Source organism: Boleophthalmus pectinirostris, unplaced genomic scaffold (genome assembly GCF_026225935.1).
Source record: "Boleophthalmus pectinirostris isolate CB_2022bp ecotype Guang Dong unplaced genomic scaffold, ASM2622593v1 HiC_scaffold_7, whole genome shotgun sequence".
Taxonomy (NCBI): domain Eukaryota; kingdom Metazoa; phylum Chordata; class Actinopteri; order Gobiiformes; family Gobiidae; genus Boleophthalmus; species Boleophthalmus pectinirostris.
In genome coordinates, this window is record NW_026571473.1 from 28,170,964 (window position 1) to 28,192,452 (window position 21,489).

Here is a 21,489-nt window from a genome sequence, read left to right on the forward strand (position 1 = left end):
TTTACTAGACAACAGCATGTTTTTTAGTTTTTGCTACAAAGTGCTAAAAACATTGTGAATTTTATACAGATTTAGACACAACACTGAGTTTGTACAGTTCTGTCCCTACAATCATTATATTGTTATCACACAGTTAAAACAACAAAACTACAACTTGAAATGGGGTGTATTGCCATTGCACAACTCTAAAATAGTAATTTAATGACAAATACATTTAGGATTGGAAAGAATGCTAAATTAAGTGATTGAGATTGTCTTATTTCAGATCAAAAACATGAAAAATCTGTACCTTTCAACCCAATGTGGCTTGTGAAAAATTGCATCAGTGTGATGAATAATATACACTGGGTTACATCCAATGCTCAAATATTGAATGTTTGTGAATTTTTGTTTTGATTCCTAGAAAAGACTTAATCCTCTCCCCAAGTTCCAAAAACACCTGTCTGTTCTTGTGTTATTGTAGGCTCAGTCAGGCTCCTGTTTGATTGTGATGATATGGACACTGTCATGGCCGTCTCTGCGAAGGACGTATTCACTGAACTGAGACGAGTCAACTCCTCCGCCACAAGATCCGCAGATCTTGAAGCCCCTTTGCTGAAAACTTTCCAGAACCTGTACAGAGCAGGGAGATGCATGGAAAACAAATTATAGTGGTCCTAACATTGAGCCTTGTGATATCCTATATCAACACAGCACTTCATTTTTGGTTAATTATACATTTTAAGCACTTGAGGGATGGTCTGCTGTGATTTGTAATTCAGAGTGCTGATGTTTAGGAACAGGATTATAAATTAGATTATGAAACTAGTTATGGTTGAGTTCATTTAGGAACAATCATTTTGGTTAAAGTTAGGTCTTTGGGACAGATTTGCTAACTGAGTCTTGGCACTAACCATAATTTTTCTGCTCTTTCCCTCTAGGTTTTTTGTTGAGCCCTGTAGGCCTTTGGTGAAGGAAGCCACTCTCTACAGTGACTTAAAATGCAAATGACAGGTTAGAGATCCTTTTCATTATAAATAGTGAACATCATTAGAAGATTTTCCTAAATGTTTACCTAGATTTGTACATTTTACTGAGGTAATTGCAGGTCTTTATCACAGCAAATATAACAAGGGCAAAATGTGTTTAAATTACATAATAGTTATGATTAGGCTAATACAGCAACTTTATTTTGTTAAATCAAGTTTTAATCTGACGAGAAATGTATTCCTTGCTTGTAAATTGTCCCTGCATTTTTAGGTACAATTTACAGTATTGATGACATAGGTAGAGGGGGATTCTGCGTTCATCTTTTTTTTTTTACCATAAACTACCACTTGACTCATATAAATCTCTGATAAATATTTACCACTAGTACTATCCGACCAAACCCAGTAATGATTATGAAAACATGAAAACCTGTCATATGTAATCGTGCCTTTTTAGATGTTTGTTAAGTTGTGTAATTGTGTTTTGTTTTGCCACTTCAATCAAAATTATGAAAAGTATAATTGTATTACAAGGACCAAAAAAAACTGTTGGCTAAATTATCTCATATTTTACACAAATATCAGAGAATTTAGGTAATAGTTTGAGAGAATTTAGATAATAGAATTTCAAAACTATTAGCTAAATTCTCTCATATTTTGTTCAGACATCAATGACCTAAACAGTTGAATCCAGTACATTTATCAAGCTAGGGCAGGCCACTGTATTTGAGTTTAGGTCCCTGGGGTCTTTCACTCATTTATCTCTAAAGTGCATTAGTTTGGCCCATGCCCGAAGGACCGCTGCGTCCCCCTCACTTCAGTCTAATTTCCCCTGAGACTAGCTGGCAAATAATGTTCAGCTCAGAGTAAGCTGAGGTAAAGCAACTGTGACAGGGTTCTGATAAAATGCCTTTAATGTCATCAAAAGAGGGCCACTCCTGGATCTTTTTTTTTTTATCAATAAACCTGCTGTGATAAAGTGTGCTCAGTAGAAATAATGCATGATGAACTTTTTTTTTTTTTTTTAATAAACACATTTGAATTCAGATGTAGTGTAACAATTCCAAAAATGGCCTACACTTGGTATAAAAGTTGTATATGAATTGCATTCAAGTTAAAAAAAAAAAGTATTATGTTGCTAGTTTTAAACAGTGTTGGTTAGTAACTAAATACAAGCCGATTCACTTTATTCTGGTACAATTACTCTTTCATTTGGCTGTATTCAGAATGAAGTAACTTTTCTAAAATCAGTGCATCCTGGTGTTGGATGTAAGTAAAATTTCAAACTACACTATAGTAGTTGGTGTGTGTGATTTGGCCTTCTCTAATTAGAAATTTAAAACAAATGTGTTGTGTTTTTAGATTATATAACTATATAATATTAGACTATATGCAATTTAAAATAAAAGTATCCACAATATAATACCCTGATTGGACCATGTAACAGAATACAAAATACATTTTAATTCTAACTTCTGCAGCCAAATAGCTTTTCAAAGATTTAAAAATAGTACTGACTTCCTGTCAGACCAGAATGGGTTTTACACAGGAGAGTTGGTGAGAACACAACTGTTGCACCAAACCTCTACCTCTACTATACTTGGTTGTTATTATTATAATCAGAGTTTTGGAGTTATGAGATTATTAAAATGACAAAGGTAAGCTTACTCATCAGATTTGCAGTTTACATGTCATTTAAATAATCTTAAAGGTCCAGAAATCAGATTATAATCAGATTTTGGTATACCTGCACAGAGGTGAGCTGACAGTAGGCGCTGAGCGGAAACCTCACGACGTGTGTTGCACTTTGGTTCCAGGTGTCTTTGGCCTCCCTCCTAAGAACGTCCTGCACCTCGGGGAACACCTCCTGTAGCACGTCCCTTTGAGCGCTCACACTGACCCTCTCCCCCACACCAGGACTCACATGAACCACAGCGCAGTCCACCCACAGTGGGCCGTCCTGTCTCTGTGCCCTCCACACCTCTAGTTCTGCCTGCAGCGGGGCCAGCTCGAAGAAACACGCTTCCTCATACAGCACGGAGAACTCCTGAGGACATACACAGGTCAGGAGCACAGAGAGTAGACATAGTAGAGTAGTCATATTTCATACTATACATCTGAACTAAACGGTGGGTCTAGGGGTGTAGTCTGCCAACTCTATTCTTGTTCACCTAAAGACCTGTATATTGATTAATCAACTAAAACGGGGTGTGGCATGGGTTCTGCTAAAGCTCTCAAAATAATTAAAGAGATGGCATTTTACTTACATGGGTATTAACTGCTAACAGAGTATTTAGTTCACCATGTTACCTTTTATTGTTTTGAAAAATGTCACTCTCTTCAGAAAAGTTGTTTAAAATGAAATAAAATAATGGCCAAAAGACTACAGCCCTAATCTATGCTGTATATGCTATATCTACTCATGATTTGATGCCTGGGCAGGTATGCTATTTTGCTTTTCCCCACCTACTCCTATTAGTCAACCTCTGTCGTGATCTGAGTGAGTGGAAGTGTTTAGTGTGAACTGTCAGAACGGGCAGTTGTAGTTGCATCTGAAAGACAGTATAAAGCTTCTTTGTTTTCATGAATGATGATCTAAGCCCTGGAAAATCTTGATAATACTTTTTTGGCATATCACACACCCCCACTAAACACTGTAAACAGGTTGAGCCAAATAGATTTGTTGATGCTTGGGCCTGCAGTCAAAATGCAGTGAATAATCGTTCATGAGACATTTTATATAATTTTGATAATTGCCAACAAAGATAATCACCATTTTATCACCAGAAAAAAAACCTCCAACCGCATCAAAAAACGATTGCGTGCCCCGCAATCCAGAGAGCCCTATACATGAATCCACTCGAGTGTCCCAGTACGACTTCAGTAAACTACAAAGTCACACCACCCGCAACACACGCAAACACGCACAGAGCAGACAGCGACTGCGTAGAGAAAAACACCCACAGCCACACTTATCACTCCACACGGACGAGGAACGGAACGAAGGAACAAACCGAAAAAGTGAGTGCAATGTGCCACTTCTAGACACAACTGAACAACTGAGTCACTGCGAACACGCCGACAATCCAGCGGTCCCAGACAGCACCCTCCCTACACGCCACAACTGAACAAAGCCCAGAGTCACCGTGAACGCACTAAACAAAGTCCGACTGAGCCATCTAATTTTTGTGTTTCGTTTAAAGTCCGGTGCGATTTGTTTGTGAAAAAAGTTTGAAAATAGACCATTTAATGACGCCTTATAATCCAAAGCGCCCTATAGCCCGTAAAATACAGTAAAGTTAAGTTATGAGTTAAAGGCAGGCATCTATAAGGTGTTCAAAGTGACTGAACAATATTAACATTGTTGAATGGAAGATGACATTTTTACTTGAGTGCTATCAAAGGCAGTATTGTGTTATTTTTGCGGTATCACTGTAGTAAACATAAGAAATAGCTAAATGTTACCGAGACATGTTAGTACCTGTTGATAGACAGAAACTCACTTTGAAGTCCTCAGGGAGCAGCAGTTTGGAGGTGCGCAGAAAGTTCAGGATGTAACGAAACATGGGACCATCTCGATCTATGAAATAATGCTGTTTTAGGCTGTCCAGGACAATGGGCTCCGTCCCATCGAACAGACGCCCAATCCTAAAACCAATGATACAGAACAAAACAGAGAACATTATACATTTTAAAATAATAATAGAATTGAATCTGTGTCAGTTATATGCTTGTCTGAATGTTACACAAGCATGAATTGGACAGGACATTCTTTGCACATTTAACTTTTCTTGTGGAGGGGTTTGCCTATGAAATGTTCCACAGTATGGCATATAATTGATCTATCTTGCATCTATTCTATTGCAGTTGTTTAAATTACTACACATCTTTGAGAAACATGCATTCCTATTCCATGTGGGCTGAGATGTAACTTGCTGTAACCTGTTTGTTTCCATGGAGATGACTGGTTTAATGCTATACCATGAAACATTCTAGGCAATGCAAAGTATTACCTTGAGTCGGGGTACTTGGTGAGTGTGGCCAAGCTGCTGGTGTACATGTGTCCCCCTACATCAATATGGACTGGGGCGGTGCTTTTGGAAAGTTTGGCTTCTGTGGGGATCCCAACTGCTCCCAGAGAGGAGAGCGGAGAGACAGGACGCAGCGGAGGGCCACTACTGCTCAGGTTGTCCTGGAACACACACTGTAATCAGGTCTGTTGTACAGAATAACACTGGTTGAGTGATTGATTATTAACCTTCCTTGTTGTTGATTTGCATATTTTGTGGGTCTAAAAATTTCCCGTGGGCATAAATTATCCAGTTTAATAATACTTTCTTGAACAAATCTAAAGAGTATCCCTCGAGTGGTGACCGTAAAATTCAAAGTGGCTCAGTCTTGTTCCAGGTCCTGAAGGCGGGATCTGCTGCCAGAGCCTCTGAGCTACAGAGCATCTGTGTGTGAGGAGTGCAGAGGGGCCAGCTGCAAGACCCCTCCTCATACACACCAGCTCTGGGCTCCTGTCAGCTCTGCTCCCCTGCTCCACATCACTGTGTTCAACTGCATTTTGGATTTTTGGATTTTGAATTACAATAACAGAGGACCATAACCCAGAGTGCACACTACTACAATGCAAATTTAAGACTTATGGATCACGGTCTCCACACATGAGTGGGTTGCAGCTGTGATCAGCTGTTTTCATCAGTAGCAAAATACTACAGCCTCCACAGGTCAGGCTGTTGCCAATGGCAACAGAAGTGGTTTGAATGAGGACACACAGTCCTGAGGCAGCACACAGCAGTGTAACGAACAGGAGGTGGGTTATTGACAAGAATCTGCCTCACTGAACACCACTATGGAACCCCACTGTGTACTTATAAGCCGTAGGCTTATGGGAACATGGAGGCATGGCTCAACCAGTTTAAAGGTTTGGTCATGAGGCACTACCCTCCAGACCACCATCACTGCTATAATGATACAGCCACCTGAAGAAAACCTGTACCCTACCTGAGGGGTCTCGTGGTCAGTTGGAGTTGTGGAGTGGACTGTGGGCTGCTCTTGCGCCTCCGTGGATCTCACGGGTTCCGTGATGTCACTGTGCGTCCCACCGGAGGGTCTCACGCACAGCCTTTTTGGCGCTGGGGACATCTCTCGCCGCAGGGACGGCACCACGAGCTGCAGCTGAGGCTGCACGTGGCCGTTCACTGTCGCCTTGGTAACACAGAGCGTCCTTGCGCCCACGATGCTGTTGAGCGTTGCTATGGAGACGGCGCCGATGCAGTGGTTGGTGTAGGTTTTGGAGAGTTTTGCGGCGCGTGACAACATCTGCATGCGCGTGCCCAGCAGGTTTTTGCCTATAGCCTTGTTCTCAAACCACGTGGCGTCGCTGGAGCAGCAGTGGTCCCGTGGGCGCTGGAAGAACGCGTTGCACAGCGGGTTCCGCTTCGATACATACTGGACGAAGCTGGCGTATGGACAAAGCGGTGTTCCCGTCTCGTACATGCGCGGGCGGGTATCCTCGTCCGCATCCTTCCGCTTGCCCCACGCGCCGCTGCGGGACTTGTGGTACTGCCCCAGAGCCTTCAGGTACACGAACCTCCTGCCGTCCTCATCAACAGCGAGACCGAACGAGTCTTCTTCCAACTCACGCTGGTTCTCGCGCCCGCGCGTGCAGAAGTACATACACGTCTCAAACCACACTTTGTTGAGTAACCCAAACGGCGTGTCTGCGTGGAACACCGGAGACTCGTAGAGCCTGCGGAGGTCAGCTCTGGTGATTGCTTGTTTCTGGACCACAGGACCCGCGCCTTGCTCCTCTAGCCTCCTCAGCACCGCCGCCAGGGCCAAGTTTGCGCTTCGAAGCTCCGGGTCCTTGGTAAGGTCCAGAGTGCGACAGTAGGGCGGTTCGTTCAGGTACCGGTTCAGAGAGCTGCGGATACTGATCAAAGAGGATTTACTGTACAACTGTCCGCTTTTGGAGCGCGCCTCTGCGTAAAAAGAGCGCAGTAGCGCGCACAGAGACTCTTTGTCCAAAGTCTCAAAGTCCGGGCTGTGCGCCTTGTCGCTCAAGAACTCTCTGAAGATGCGCACCGCGTATCGCGTGGCCAGGCGTGTGTTCTCACTCAACCGGCTAAGACGCAGTGGCTCCTCTTCTTCCTCCTCCTCTTCCTCGCTCCGCAGGTGCCCCAGGTGCACGTCCTCGGACCCGCACCCGGGCGGACTCTGCTGGACTTCCCCGTCCAGGACTTCATCCCCCATCTCGTACTCGCGGCTTGTAGAGTAGCTCATGTCCCGTGTGTGCCCGCTGCCAGGCATTACACACTGCGGTCTGTGAAGCAGTCCTCCGGCACTGCGCATGCGCTATATTGGACCGCAGCGCGAGCGCTTTTGTGTATAGTGACCTTCACTTTCACGCGTTTTGAAGTTGTAGGGAGCGCGCACAAATGGGGTGGATGATTTGGAACGCGCTCCCGGACTGTGACTGCAGTATGGACTGCGTATTGGACCGGTGTGTCTGCGCGTGCACGAACAGGACTGCAGCAGACTCACCTTTGTGTTCAGAGCCCCGTGTCACCCCACAGTGATGGAGAAGTCCTCAGCCTGTGTCTATGTGGAGTTAGTAGCCTCATTAGCATGAGCTTATGGCTCACTGAACCCCCTCCTGGAGCTCTGTTTGCACACAGAGCATAGACACATTCTGGAGGTCAGATGAGGGCAGCAGTTTAACTATGCAGTATACAGCATAAATTATAGCCTGCTCTTTGAGAGAAGCAGAACTACATTAGTGTGACACTTGTGTTCTATTTTTGCCTTTACATGTATACATAAATTAGACTAGTTACCCATAGACGGTATGCTAGTACCCTAATGCAGTTACCCTGGTGTTTTCATCTTATTTTCATTAATGTTGGCATTATGATCCTCTTGAACATGCACCGATTTTAGGGTTACTGACTGGTCTTTGTCTCTTCTCTGATAAAAGCACAGATAAAGTAGTTATTTTTGGTCTTCTATTATAGTTTTCGTCACAGTGAGAGCAGAGGTGGTCCTCTGGGCCCACGTGACCTGGTTATAAAGCTCCGACCTGCTCTGTGCTGCTGCTGGGCTCTACACACTCATTATCTCACTCAGTTATCATATATGGTTTGAGTGATAGAATATCATTATATATTATAATTGTATATATTAATAACATAGCATTAAAGACGTTTGAATGCATAATCTTTTATCTTTTTTCATTCCTTTTAAATACTTAACCTTTTAACTTTTATGGCTCAGATCAGCAAATCCATTGCATTCATACACATTGTGTTTCCACGTTACTTTTTGTATAGCTCTTAACTTAAACAGGTTTTCAGGCTCTTTGGCTTTGATCAGTATCTTGTGTGGTTCAGTGTATCTTCCGGTCAGTAATTTGGACACACCTTCTCTTTCATAGTTTTTTTGTTGTTGTGTTCTACATTTTATATACATACAGAAGCCATCAAATATGATGCAAGATATATGGAAGTAGAAAAAAAATCAAATAAATCAGCCCAATTTTTATTTTATTTTATATTCAGATCTTCAAAATATCCACCCTTTGTTTATTTGACAGCACAGCAAACCCTTGGCATTCTCTCAATCAAGAAATGCCAATAGTGCAAACTGGTGATCAAAGCAAATGGTCAATTTGAGTTAGTTATTTTGTTATTTAACAAAGTTATTTTGAGTTTATTTTTTGTTTACAACATTCCATATGTCTCCATTTATAGTTTTATAATGCCTTCAGAGATAAACTACAATGTAAATAATCATGAAAATAAAGGTGAACCATAAATGAAAAAGTGTCCAAACATTTTGACCAGTAGTGTGTTTAAATATACTTCTACCACATCTACCAAATTACACACTTCTCTTTGCCTTGCTATAGATATCCCAGTTTTGAGTCTCCATGTTGCTGTAGCCTACTAAATGCTATTGCCTTCTGTAGCCAGCTCCTTTCATATGCTTGATATGTTTTTTTCTGCTTGTTCTTACCTCGGGCTACTGGTCTTATCTGGTGCACCTTCTTACACCGTGACATTGTTTTGAAGCCACACTAAATTAAACCAAAGCATATCTTAATGTAAACTGTCTCCTGTCTTTTCAACAGCCTCCTGCTCTGGGCACGTCACCAGAATATTGCTCCAATAAAGAACACCTCCACAATTTCATTCTCCTCAGCATTTCTCAACCATTTTGCACAGCTCTATACCCAATTAGCAATTAGCCCTTTGCAGAGAGTGGTAGTGAGTGATGCTGGCCTGATTTGTATGCCGCTTGTGCAGACGTAGATAACAGAAGGCCCGGCGTTCTTTAAATTTAATTTTATGATGATTCGCTAGCCAGGGTCCCTGCAGGGCTTTGGGAAATAACACAGGCGCTCTTCAAAAGGAAAAGCAGGAAAAATGTTGGGGTAGCAAGGTGTAATCACTGTAGCTGGAACAAGCGTTAGAAATGTTCAGTCAGGACCTCAATATAAAGAAGGATCATAAGGACATTCAGAGGCAAGTAATGAGAGCAAAGCTACAGTTTGTAACTTTTTAGCACTGAACTAAGCATGTTCTCTGACCGGACTTGTATCTCTACAAACAGGACTCATATTTGGTCTCAAGGAAAGTCTCCTCCTGGTGGTTTCCATGGAAATGTTCCTTTGGCAATAATCTTCCACAGTATGGTATAAAACATATCCATCTCCATGGAAAATATTCCAAAGTATAGTTTTACATTTCTATTCCCATGGAATCTCGCAGGTGACATACCACTTAAGTTACATACTGTACATTTTACATCAGAACATCTCCCAAAGTCAAACATACATTAATTGAAAGCTTGAATCCTTGACTTGAAATGAGTTGGGCTAAATTTAAATATCTTCTTCTATTGAAAAAGTTATTAACTGTGAAAAACAAAATCATTTGTAACGATTAGTCCCATGTCAAAGCAAGATAGATCTACACTTTAATATTTGGCTTGCTGCTTTTTTATGATAAGACAGTGTCAAAACCCACTAAAATGCACTGATGGCAAGGTAGTCATTTGAGTGCAAATAATTGGCTATTAAAGGAATTGTATTTAAGAATTTGCTTTTTAATTCCATAAACATGTCCCTAGATACAAGGTAGACATATTTAAATCAAACTTTTAGTAACAACAATTACAAAGTAGTTTGTTCTAAAAAATAATCCAGCCAGAAAACAGAATGAATCTCTCATTTAATTTAATGTATTTATTTTTTTTCATTCATTAAAGGTCAATATAAAATAATTATGTTTCATACATCAATGTGAATGAAAAGGAGCAGAGAGAAGTATAGACTTGTAATATCTGCCCGCTTTTCACACAAAATAAAACATTTCCAGCACTTTCCAACTTCCACTGTTCCAACTTTATGTGTAATCAGTAGCAGCTACATTTATAAGCAACTTATTTTACAAAGCACTTTACAGTGCATTATTCATTCACTCCACACTTAGTTGTGGTAAACTACTATTGTAGCCACAGCTGCCCTGAGGCAGACTGAGTAAAGTGAGGCTGCCTATTTGCGCCATTGGTCAGCCAACACTCATGCACACGCACCATTTTCATTCTTGGCAATGTGAGTGAAGTATCTTACCTAAGGACATAACAGTTTTTGCCTCTGGCGCCTCACTGTGACACCTGGAATTCCCAGTGGTCATCCAAGAACTGTCCAGGCCTGGCTCTGTTTAGCTTCTGAGATACTCACTTTGACAAACCAGTATGAAATCTGAATCATCACTACCAGCGCCTGCAGCCAATCATTAAACAGTGCCTCTGCTGCTGCAGTACCCTGTCCTTATAATGAGAATGACGTCCTTTATGTGCAGGTTAAGGCACTGGTAACCCAGGCTCAGTTGTCATTGAAATACTTTTTTAAAACTGTAAGAGCATAGGCAAAATATAATGCTTTTAAAAGCTGCCAAGAGAATAAACATTTAATTTCATCTTATGTTAGTAATGGTCTTGACTGGCACATAGATATTTTCCCCAAGTTAAGTCTAAAAGTGAACTTCCACCAAAATACACACCTCAAGACACACCTCATGAGAGATTTGAGTTCCTGTTAAACTCCCTATCTATTCTTTTGATGCCCCCACATACACCTCAAAGTGCTTTGGATCCACACTCCCCCCTTTGCTCCTCCTCCCCACACCTGTTCCACTCCTGCAGGTCCAAACCCCTAACCTTGGACACAGCATCACCCATTCACTTTCTGAAACTGTCCTGGAACAGTAACATTTCTAACCTCTCTCACCTTCAAAAATGTCCTGCTTTAATGTCATGTCTTGTCTTTTGTTTTGCCTTGATCTGTTGTATATTTTCATGCAAAAGTGATTTTATATATATATATATATATATATATATATATATATATATATATATATATATATATATATATATATATATATATATATAAACCCAGTATCTTTTAAAGGGCCCATATTACGCTATTTTTTGATATGTTATAATACTGTTCCCTCATCCCAAACATACCCGAAGTTTCAGTCAGAACATTTTGGGCTTTTGTAGATGTAAACAGACTAATAAACCAGAATTACTCATATGAAACAAAGTACACCTCCAAGTATGTTTTTGATGAAGTATATTCTAACATAAGCTCACAAGAATCTATTTCGTGCTATATACAACCTTTTATAACTATTTTTATACCACATATTTCTAAGTTTACTTTGAGGTTGTAGGTCCATACCTTTGCTCAGCACAGTAAAAGAAACCTTTTCTACAGAGACCGAGTACAAAGTGTGGGGTTGTAAAATCTGTCTGTTCAGTGAGGAGACTGTCTGGATTCGGTCTATGATCCATTATTTATACCTGACAAGTCCGCCTCCAGCATCAATTCAGTCTTGCATACTGAGGGCGTCCTCTGCTGGCGAACCGGTGCATTACAGAACAGCAAATTTCTATTTCAACCCCAAAAAGCAAGTTGCAAGAAATGAGACCTGACTTAAGGCATCTTATTTATTATCTTGATTTTAAGTATTACAATTTACACAGTTTTGTACTATGTTTTGATTGTTTTTTTCTTAGGTTCAGATGAATCTAGCATTGTCGTTGTACCAAAATGTTAAAGAAATAGACTCAATACAGATTTCGATACCAAAATGATAGTAAAAACACTCTTCACACAGTAGAGTTTAGACAGTAGAATGTAATTGTCAACATTAAAAAATAATACATTCTTTTATATTACCATGTGGTCTTGTATCTGTGTAATCCTTCAGTCATCCAGGTATTTTTCATAGTGTCCCATGGGCTTATATTATTCTTATCTTATACTTGTTCTGATAAACCTCAAGCTTATTCTAAAGATATTGATCAGAGGTTAATTTCTGTTCTGTCAATGTGACTTTTTTTAAGTACTGATACTTGTTCAAATGAGTATCTAGTTTCGATACTAGTTTTAGTCTTGATAAGTATCTGATTTTAGTTTCTTTGACAATTCCAGTTTGATTCCAGTTTAAACAAGCCTGCTGAACTCGGAAGTGTGAAGTTAATAACCACATTTTAATCATTATGATAATTATTGTCCCTGTAAATCCAACCTCAAAATGCAATACAAACCTGATAATTTCTATCAGAGTCTGGACTCTAGTTCTAGAGTCTTACTATATTACAAAAAAATCTACATTTAAACAATATTCATTTTAAATCCCCCTCATCTGTATTATATGTGGCCATTAGAATGTTGTAATGTCATCTGAAACCCTCCAACAGAGATGCATTAGCAAAAACAATATTAAAAAGTAAACTAAAGAGCTGTGGAACAACCTGATTGATTGCTGGGTGTAAATACAATTAACTCTCTATAGTGTCAGAATACACTGTTAGATATATGTTTAGTATTTAGCATCTGAAAATGTATCCATTGGTTTAACATGAGGCTAACTAAAAATTCTATTCTCTAGTGCCGTTCTATTCAGCACTTGTTCTGCCCCACAAAGCCTCGAGCAAGCCACTTTTAAATCATAGATCACAAACTAAGAAATGGAAAGTCCAGTCCTCACTTTTAACAGAAGGCCTTTATAAATGACTGTTTCCAATAATAACCTAATGATTTCATTTACACGCACAAAAAATTAGCCTAGAAACACGGGTGGGTAGAGTAGCCAAATATTGTCCTCAAGAGTAACGTTAAAACAAAAGAATACTACTCAAGTAGAATTACCCAAGAAATCAAGCAATTTGGAGAAAACTACTATGCAAGTAAGAGTAATGGGCAACTAATGGGCATTCATCATAATTTATAATGTATTGTTGATACAATTAGAAAGACAGATATTAAATAATGCATAAAATTTGGTATTTACAAAGTAAATATCTGAAAGAGTGGTGCAAGAAACTCAAATGTTCAAATCAACATAAAGCTTTTGTGAAAAAAGGATTTCAAAAAGAGCGCCTCCTGGACCTCCAGAGGATAATACACAGTAGATAGAACTCAGTGGTGCTCTTTGGGAAGGGAAGTCAGTTAAAAGATGCAAAAAACCCAAGGCACTCACTGGTTAAAATAGAATGCCTTTATTAATGTATGGCTTAATGGACAACTTACAAAATCCCAACGCGTTTCAGCCTAAGGCTTTCCTCAGAGGACAAACAGAATTATGAGTAAACCATGTGAGTTAAATACAAGAAACCCACAAATAGGGCTGCTCCACCTGGAAAAGAAGTGGAGATTCACCTGTGGATACTACCTGAGACACGCCACGAGATGGCAGTGTTAGTACTATGGGACATCATAGGGTATATAAACACTCATTATGTACAAAAATATATAAAATATAAACAAAACATACCACTCAGTTATAAAAACACAGAGAAGTGTAAATCTTCATTGAGCCCAGGATATTTTGTTGCCTATAATTTATAAATCCAGTAGGTTTCACACTGTTTAGGTTTTTCCGGTTTCCTTTTTGTAAAGAGTCTGGTATGTGATCAATTCCATGCGCTTGCAGATTAGATGGGTTGCTGTCATGAAAGTCCAAAAAGTGTCTGGCCATAAGATAGTTGGTGTTGCCTGTACAGATAGCATATTTATATTTATAAAGCTTCTGGCACGTGTAGACTTACTCACAGTGCAAAGAGTAACCAAAACTTTCACTCAAGTAAGAGTACTGCTACTTCAATATAAAATATTACTTGGCTAGGAGTAAAAGTATGTTGCTAGGAAAGCACTCTGAAAAGTACAGTTTCTTTTAAAAAGTTAGTGTAAAGTAAATGCAACAGTAAACTATCTGCCTCCACCTATAGATGACTATACGTCCATCCATCTTGTGTTTTGTACAGATTCAGTTTGACACATAAAGAATATCTCTTTATGCATAGAATAACTTTGGTCCCCTCTCACCAGGAGCTATCTGGCTCTAAAACATGACACAGAATCAGATCTACAAAACCAACTTTGAAGCTCTGTGAATCTTAACAGCGCTGTGACAATCGCTACAGCTTTTCTTTGATTTTCTGTCTTTCCTTTGCAATCTTGAGTTCAAACACGTCAAACTGGGCCTAACATAATGAGGCTCCGAACAGCAGCGGGAGAGGACACTGCATATTCACTTTTAAATTGAGTATAACATGTCCGGTCAGTATATAGCAGCTAATAGGTGCATGGGGGTTTTGGAGTGGTGTTGTTTTCATGAGAGGTTAAACATTATGATGGAAGGGAGTGGCCTTAGCTTCATGAGAAAACATCTGTGGATGGACTTGTGTACTATGATTCTGTTTTATGTGGAGCGATATTTATCCTAATAGACATAATAATAGAAACTGGTTAAAACTGCAAAATTGATTAAAGAAATAATGCTTAATTTAACACTTTAGAGCAAAGAGGGCACAGCTCAAAACAAAATGCGATTGCGATTACTCCATTATTACTGGGTTTCAGTAAGACCAATAATAATCAGTCCATAGGCCAATAATATCTAATACAGATTCATATTGTTAAAATGCTGATTTTTGTTGTAATACCCTGAGTTCTTGAGTCTAGTCATGAATAGAAATTATCTTGTTCAACATTTGTCCATATACCTTTTAGTTATTCCAATATTATCAACGGAAAAAACTCCCTCTTGCTCCTCATCTGGGAATATGGCATCGTCACATACTAGATTCTGAAATTTACCACTAGGTTAGTAAAACAGAATGTCTAAAATAATTTTGATATTATTTTCCATAGTGCACACTGCAGACAATAACACTGTTTTTACACATTTCATATCATATATTTGAGTGCTTTTAGACTTGACTGCTGCTTTTGACACTGTGGACCATGCAACTCTTTTAAATCGTCTTGAAAACTGTGCTGGTGTCAGTGGGTCTGCCTTGGACTAGCTCAGGTCCTCCTTGTTGGGGAGGTCTTTATGTGTTAGACTGCTAACACTGCCGCTTGACTGTGGAGGCCCCCAGGGCTCCATTCTCACGCCAGTACTGTTTGCACTTTATACTCTCCACCTGAGTCAAATTTTCCAAAAGCATGGGATATCTTTCCATTTTAATGCAGATGACTCCCAAATTTACATCCCACTCTGGAAAAATGGCGGCAGCACCCTGACACCCCTCCTGCATGGCTTGACTGACGTGAAGGCTTGTGTGGCACATAACTTTTTAATGAGGGCAAGACTGAAATTCTAGTGTTTGGACCCTCAAACTGATATGGGTCCCTTCAAGGAACTTATTCGTCCAACCTTGGCGTCACTGTAGACTGTGATTTTAAACTTAACAAGCAGGTCAGTTCTGTTGTTAAATCCAGTTTTTATCACCTTCGTCTTTTATCCAAGTGAAACCTTTTGTACCTTTTAAAAATTTTGAACAGGTCGTGCACGCTTTTATCTCTGCTCATCTGGACTTCTGCAGTGCACTCTACACAGGAATCATCCAAAAAGCACTTCATCACTTGCAGTTAGTCCAGAACTCTGCTGTGCTTCTTTTAACTGGGAGCAAAAAGCATGATCACATTATGCCCATTCTTGCGTTGTTGCATTGGCTTCCTGTTCATTTTGGAACTGATTTTAAGATTTTATTATTTGTTTTTAAATCTTTGAATGAACTAGCCCCACTATATATCTCAGACCTCATCCAGATTTACACCCCTGTGCGTGCTCTGAGGTCCAAGGGCTAACTCCAGCTTGTGGTGCCTAAAACAAGACTTAAAACCAGGGGACAGGGCCTTCTCTGTGGCTTTTAATACCGCATGAGTTGTGTGGTCCTGTGTCATTTATTTATTTCTTCATTTATTTATTTCTTCATTTATTTATTTATTTATTTATTTGTATTTTTTACTGCCTTTATTTATTGATTTCATTATATTAATTCATTGATTTTATTATTATTCTTTTATCTGTTGATTCTATTAGTTCCTTTTGTTTGGAACATAATTCTGCTGACTTTTGAGAGTTAAATGTTTTAGATTGCCCTGTGAAGCACTTTGGTCTTTTTTTAATTAATTTATTTTTTTTTATAAAATATGCTCTACAAATAAAGTCGGACTGGATTGGATGTAGGCAAGCTGGCTGGAAAATAAAAAGTTAAATCCATACTTAAGAACATAGCCAAATAGATAAGTTTTATGCCATACTGTGGAATATTATAGCAAAAAAAACATTTCCATGGAAACAGGTTGGAGGAGGCCCCCACTCTGAGCCAAATAAGTGTTAAGTTTGAGGAAATGCAAGCCTGCTCAGAGCAAGGATGCATGTTTTCCTATGTTTTTCCATGAAATAAACACAATCAAAATTAAAACAATAATGCTTTTATTAGAATTAGTACTTAGTAATTTTTTTGGTTAGAAAGTTGTAGATTAGGGTTTTAAATATACAAGTAATTAGGTTCATCTGAAAAGAAATTTCCAGGATCAATTAAATACATTTAAACCAAGGTCTGTACTGGCCTTATTTACATCGACTCAATTTAGGTGAGTTGTGTAGAGCCCAGCAGGTGGCAGTAGTGTTCTTTCACACCAGCACACATGGCCCTGCTCCTCTCCCTCTCTCTGGCTCTCTCTGGCTCTCTCTGCTCTCTCTGCCTCTCTCTGTGAACTGAAAAGGTAATTACAGTCCACGGCTTTATCAGATTTTTCAGAAAATACAAAACGGTGATGCAATTATTTCTGTGATTCCCAGCTCTTCCTCGCTGCCTTTGTGCGAGCTCCGGTCTCATAAGGAGAATTGGTTCTGACATTTCCACGGCCAAATTACTGTCTTCTCTCTCCAATAGATTACTACTACAATGAGTACTATATTGTTTAAGAGGATTCAAGGTTCAAGGCTAAATTCAGAACATGAGCATATTTGTACATAAAATATTGTTATGACATGTTATTATACAGTATTGTCATACCTTTTCACAAAATTACTTGTTACGCTAACTAACTACTTGCAAGGTGTTTCTCTGTATTTTTCACAGTTTAAATGGAGCTTTTGCAAATCAACTTACAATTTAACAGAATAGTTTGCTTTCATGTTCTTGTATCTGATGTAAAAATATCAGATGGAGGGAGGGGCCTAAAAACTCTGTGGGAATCATTCATTGTTAGTGATTGACTCCACAAACTTGCCATATTAATCTTATGTTTTTCTGCTGACAACAATCAAGTTTTTTGGGTTAAATAATAGCACCACTTTCTGAAGCTGATGTGAAAAACTGATTTCACTTTTGTTAATTTGTGTGAAGCGTCCATAGAGTTATAGATAGGAATAGGACAAGATCTCGTACCATAAGATCTCGCAAGACAAAATTGCCACAAGACAATGATCTCGTGAGATTTTTTTCTGCATATTTTTACATTTGCCTTGGATAAAAAGAGGGTTTATTTTGCAGAGTAACTCCTCTTGAGAAGCTCTCATTCCAAAAAACAGTGCTAAAATGACAGAAAAACTATAAAAATTAAATTAACCAAAACTTGTGAACTGAATGGCACAGATCATTTATTAAAAGTTATATCCAAATCTCATCTTGTCTTGTTCTCGTGAGCCAAATCTCGTATCAACTCGCTTGACTCACCGTCCTAAATCTAGAGACATATTGTGCTTTTGTCTGCTATGTAGTTATAATCTGACACCCATGGATCATTGCTATACTTCAGACATTTAAAATTACAGTATTCATCTAAAATAACTTAATAAAGAAACAAATCAGCGCTACAAACATCATCACAACGAAGAGCCGTCCCCTCGTATGGATAACTGTAAGTCAAGCTGGCGAAAAGCTGTTTTTTTTTTTTTTTTTTTTTCATTTGTACGAAAATGAGTACACAATGCTGCCAGACCTTATCACTGATTAAGGAAAAAAAAAATATTGGAGAATGAATTAAGTACAGAGCAGTGGGAGTGTGAAAACGGGCGCTGATCGGAGTGATGACGGCTTGAGTACAGGAGAATAAAGATTACTCAAATGTGCATGAATCGCTATAAATACAACTTTGAGAGGGAAATGAGAAGGATTATAAACCTCTAAAAAGCCGATTTTGCATACTAGGTCCCCTTTAATACCTGAATAATTTATTAGAATAGAATTAAATTATGCAAGGAGGTAGTGGTGAATGATATTGACAGAAAGGTAATCTATATTTCTTTTTGCTTCAGCACTATAATTAGATCATCTTTTTTTTTTTTTTTTTTTTTTTTTCAGTTCGTCAGCAAATGTAAATCATACCTCTCAATGTCTGGGCTGACATGTGTTTTTCTAACACGTTAAATCTATCTGTAGACCTATTCAAACTCCTTGTGTAATGCCCCTAATCTTATTTCATTTTTCTCTAAATCTTTTGAACATCCGGAGATTATCTTTTTGATCAAAGTTGTAACCCACTTGTTCCACCTTTAATAAGAGTGTCCTGGAGATTTATGGATTCGTCCCAAGTTAACACAGGCCCCATAGCCAAATTTTCAAACCGCCATATCATCATCATTTATCAGCATTAGAGCTATGGCTTTAGTAAAAGTACAGGACACAACTTTTAACACTTATTCTAGATGAAGTTTTTGGGTGTGCCCCCTGCCCAGAGTACTTAGAGCAAAGTACATATGAGGTGACAAAACTCGAACACCCATAACTTGTTGCTACTTTGCAGTGCAGTGGGGAGTTATGCATGTATATCTATGGCGGAGTGTTCAGCCGTTTCCATGGTGACACAAGGCGTACATGAGCAAGCACGGATTGTTTTAATATTGTCTGAAAATTCAAGAAAAAAATACAAAATTGATGGATTTAAACAGCAACATTTTCAGGAGCCAGTGTTCATGGTCACAACAAACAAGACAAAGACAGTACTTATATGTAGAAGAGACTTGTTTAAAAGTACAAATCATCTCACCTGTTGTAGTTCCAACTAAATCATCGCCAGATTGTGTTAAATTAAAACTAACCTGAGTAACAGAGCTTCAGACAGAGAATTAGCACACACTCCCAAGGAACAGTGATGATGTCAGGTGCAAAGTATCAATGGGGCTATTTTTTTTATTTCATTTTTTTCATCTTTCTGTGTTGTCTGTTCAATAACCTTAACTTTTAATGTTTTCCAATTCTTCTTAACCAATATTTTGACTGCTCGTGTTGCCTAGAGACTCGCGCTCAGTGTTTGCAATGTCATGTCAAACAAAGGTCAAAGTGTATAAAAGGGAGCATTATTTAACGTTAGAAGGCTGGCTTGTTGAACCTTAAAAGGGGTCTTTTACTTCTATGGCGTATTAACTGCTAACACATAACATATTTAGGTCACCATGTTAGCTTTTATTGTTTTGAAAATGCTATATTAGCCGAAAACAATGTATTAACACGTTTTATAGGTTTTAGTTTTGTTTTTGAAACTGTGAATTCCACCTCTTTTTGCATGCTTCTCATTTTTGATGCTCTGAGTCTCTCTTCCCTTTGCTCTACAGGCTAAGTCACTCCCCCTACAGAGCACTACCAATAACACAATCAGGACACGTAATAATGAAACTACTGCACATTGCATTAGGTTTGTCAAGTTGTTGTGTACAGTATTGTATCATGTTTTTGTATCTTTATGAAGAATTACAGCTTAAAGATAATCATAAAGAGGGTTCGAATAGGGCCCAGGATGGGAGGAGATCGCTAAATTACTCAAACATGCATGGATGACATTTAAAACCTTTTCAGGCATGTTTTTGATGAGGGAACAACATTATAACATGGTAGGAAGCAAAACCAAAAAAATCGATTTCGCAAAATACCCCTTCCTTAAAATGTTACCACAAAATTTTAACCTGACAATGGAAGGAGGCTCTGTACTTTTTTGGACTTTTCAATAATTATTCACAGCGCACAAAGCCAATTTCAGTGTGAACCAAAATGAAAAAGCTGATGCCCCAGTGACAGCCTGTTTAATGGAAATGTGAGACGTGTAATTCCTGGCAGATGGATGCGGGTGATGGAGACTCGGCTCCACGTTATTATAAATATGTGGTTTCCATGGTGACTGGGTAAACTCCATCTGTGTGTAGCAGCAGGTTTGTCCCACACCCTTTGTACCCCTCCTGGCACCCACTCATGTGAAGGTATAGCTATGAGTATACGACCCAACTGGTTATAAAAACTACAAATCAATACTGAATCCATTCGCTGTTAGACTGAGGGATCATCATAGATAAAGAGATTTTGGATTTATTGCAAACTTTTGTTGTTAGAGCTGAGTATCGTTAAGAAGTCGCTGATACGATACATACCTTGATATAGTGTTTTGGTTTGATACGTTATATTTGAAATCAATTTAATAAAAAACAATGGCTAAATCATGGCTGTGATACTAAAAAATCTTTGTTAAACCACTTCTTGTGCAAAGTGAATATGAAACACGCCCATTTTAATCATCAAACTAGTGAAAATGTCAAATGCGTAAACAAGTTTCATTCAAGCAACAAAGCTGTAGTGCTGTAACAAAATAATTTAGCAAAATATACATAAAAATACTCTTGGCGATATATCGATACAGCAGCCCACAGTATTGCTACTGTTCATTAATTCATTCATTAATATTGATACATTAAACGATACTATAACGATATTTTGATATTTTTTAACACCCCTATTTGTTGTTGGACCTGGCAACCCAAGGTGAGGAGTTAATTCTGCTTTCTGATCATTCTAAATGGATAAATGTAAACTTTTATATCATCGTGAAGATTAATTGCGCAACTTTTCTTGTGGAGGGTCCGTAGAAATATTATTGCTTTGTCAAGAAAGTTCTATCTGTCATGAGGTAGACAAGCCGGTTAAAGTACTACGCTACATTACAGTTCAGATATGTGGAGAGTTGCTCCCATTCATAATATTTATTGTATTTTTGAGTAATAGAAACATCTATAATGAATAAATACCAGATGGATATATTTAATGTCATACTATGGAACATTACAGGCAAAGCAATAAAATCTCCATGAATATATGTAGGTAGCCGACCCCAGAGGTGGGATTTGCAAGTCGTGCATTGGACTGAAGTTGGACTTGA

The 21,489-nt window shown here is 38.8% G+C and overlaps 1 protein-coding gene across 1 annotated transcript; it reads right to left on the reverse strand.

Moving 5' to 3' along the window:
* Positions 1-465: 465 nt before the first annotated feature.
* On the reverse strand, positions 466-7,325 carry LOC110154921 (uncharacterized). The gene is made up of 5 exons (XM_020918968.1): positions 5,976-7,325; positions 4,982-5,160; positions 4,472-4,616; positions 2,716-3,015; positions 466-612 (listed from the first exon to the last, which is right to left on the reverse strand). Exons 1-5 carry the CDS (start codon positions 7,323-7,325, stop codon positions 466-468), a joined length of 2,121 nt encoding a protein of 706 aa, XP_020774627.1.
* Between the last annotated feature and the right edge of the window lie 14,164 nt (positions 7,326-21,489).

What these genes read in the sequence shown, in the direction of transcription:
- LOC110154921 (XM_020918968.1), bottom strand. Translation starts at nt 7,325, where the DNA reads ATGCGCAGTGCCGGAGGACTGCTTCACAGACCGCAGTGTGTAATGCCT. An exon ending in TGCTCCCTGAGGACTTCAAA is followed by an intron (nt 3,016 to 4,471) that starts GTGAGTTTCTGT and finishes GTATGTCCTCAG; the next exon opens with GAGTTCTCCGTGCTGTATGA. An exon ending in GTCAGCTCACCTCTGTGCAG is followed by an intron (nt 613 to 2,715) that starts GTATACCAAAAT and finishes TGCTCTGTACAG; the next exon opens with GTTCTGGAAAGTTTTCAGCA.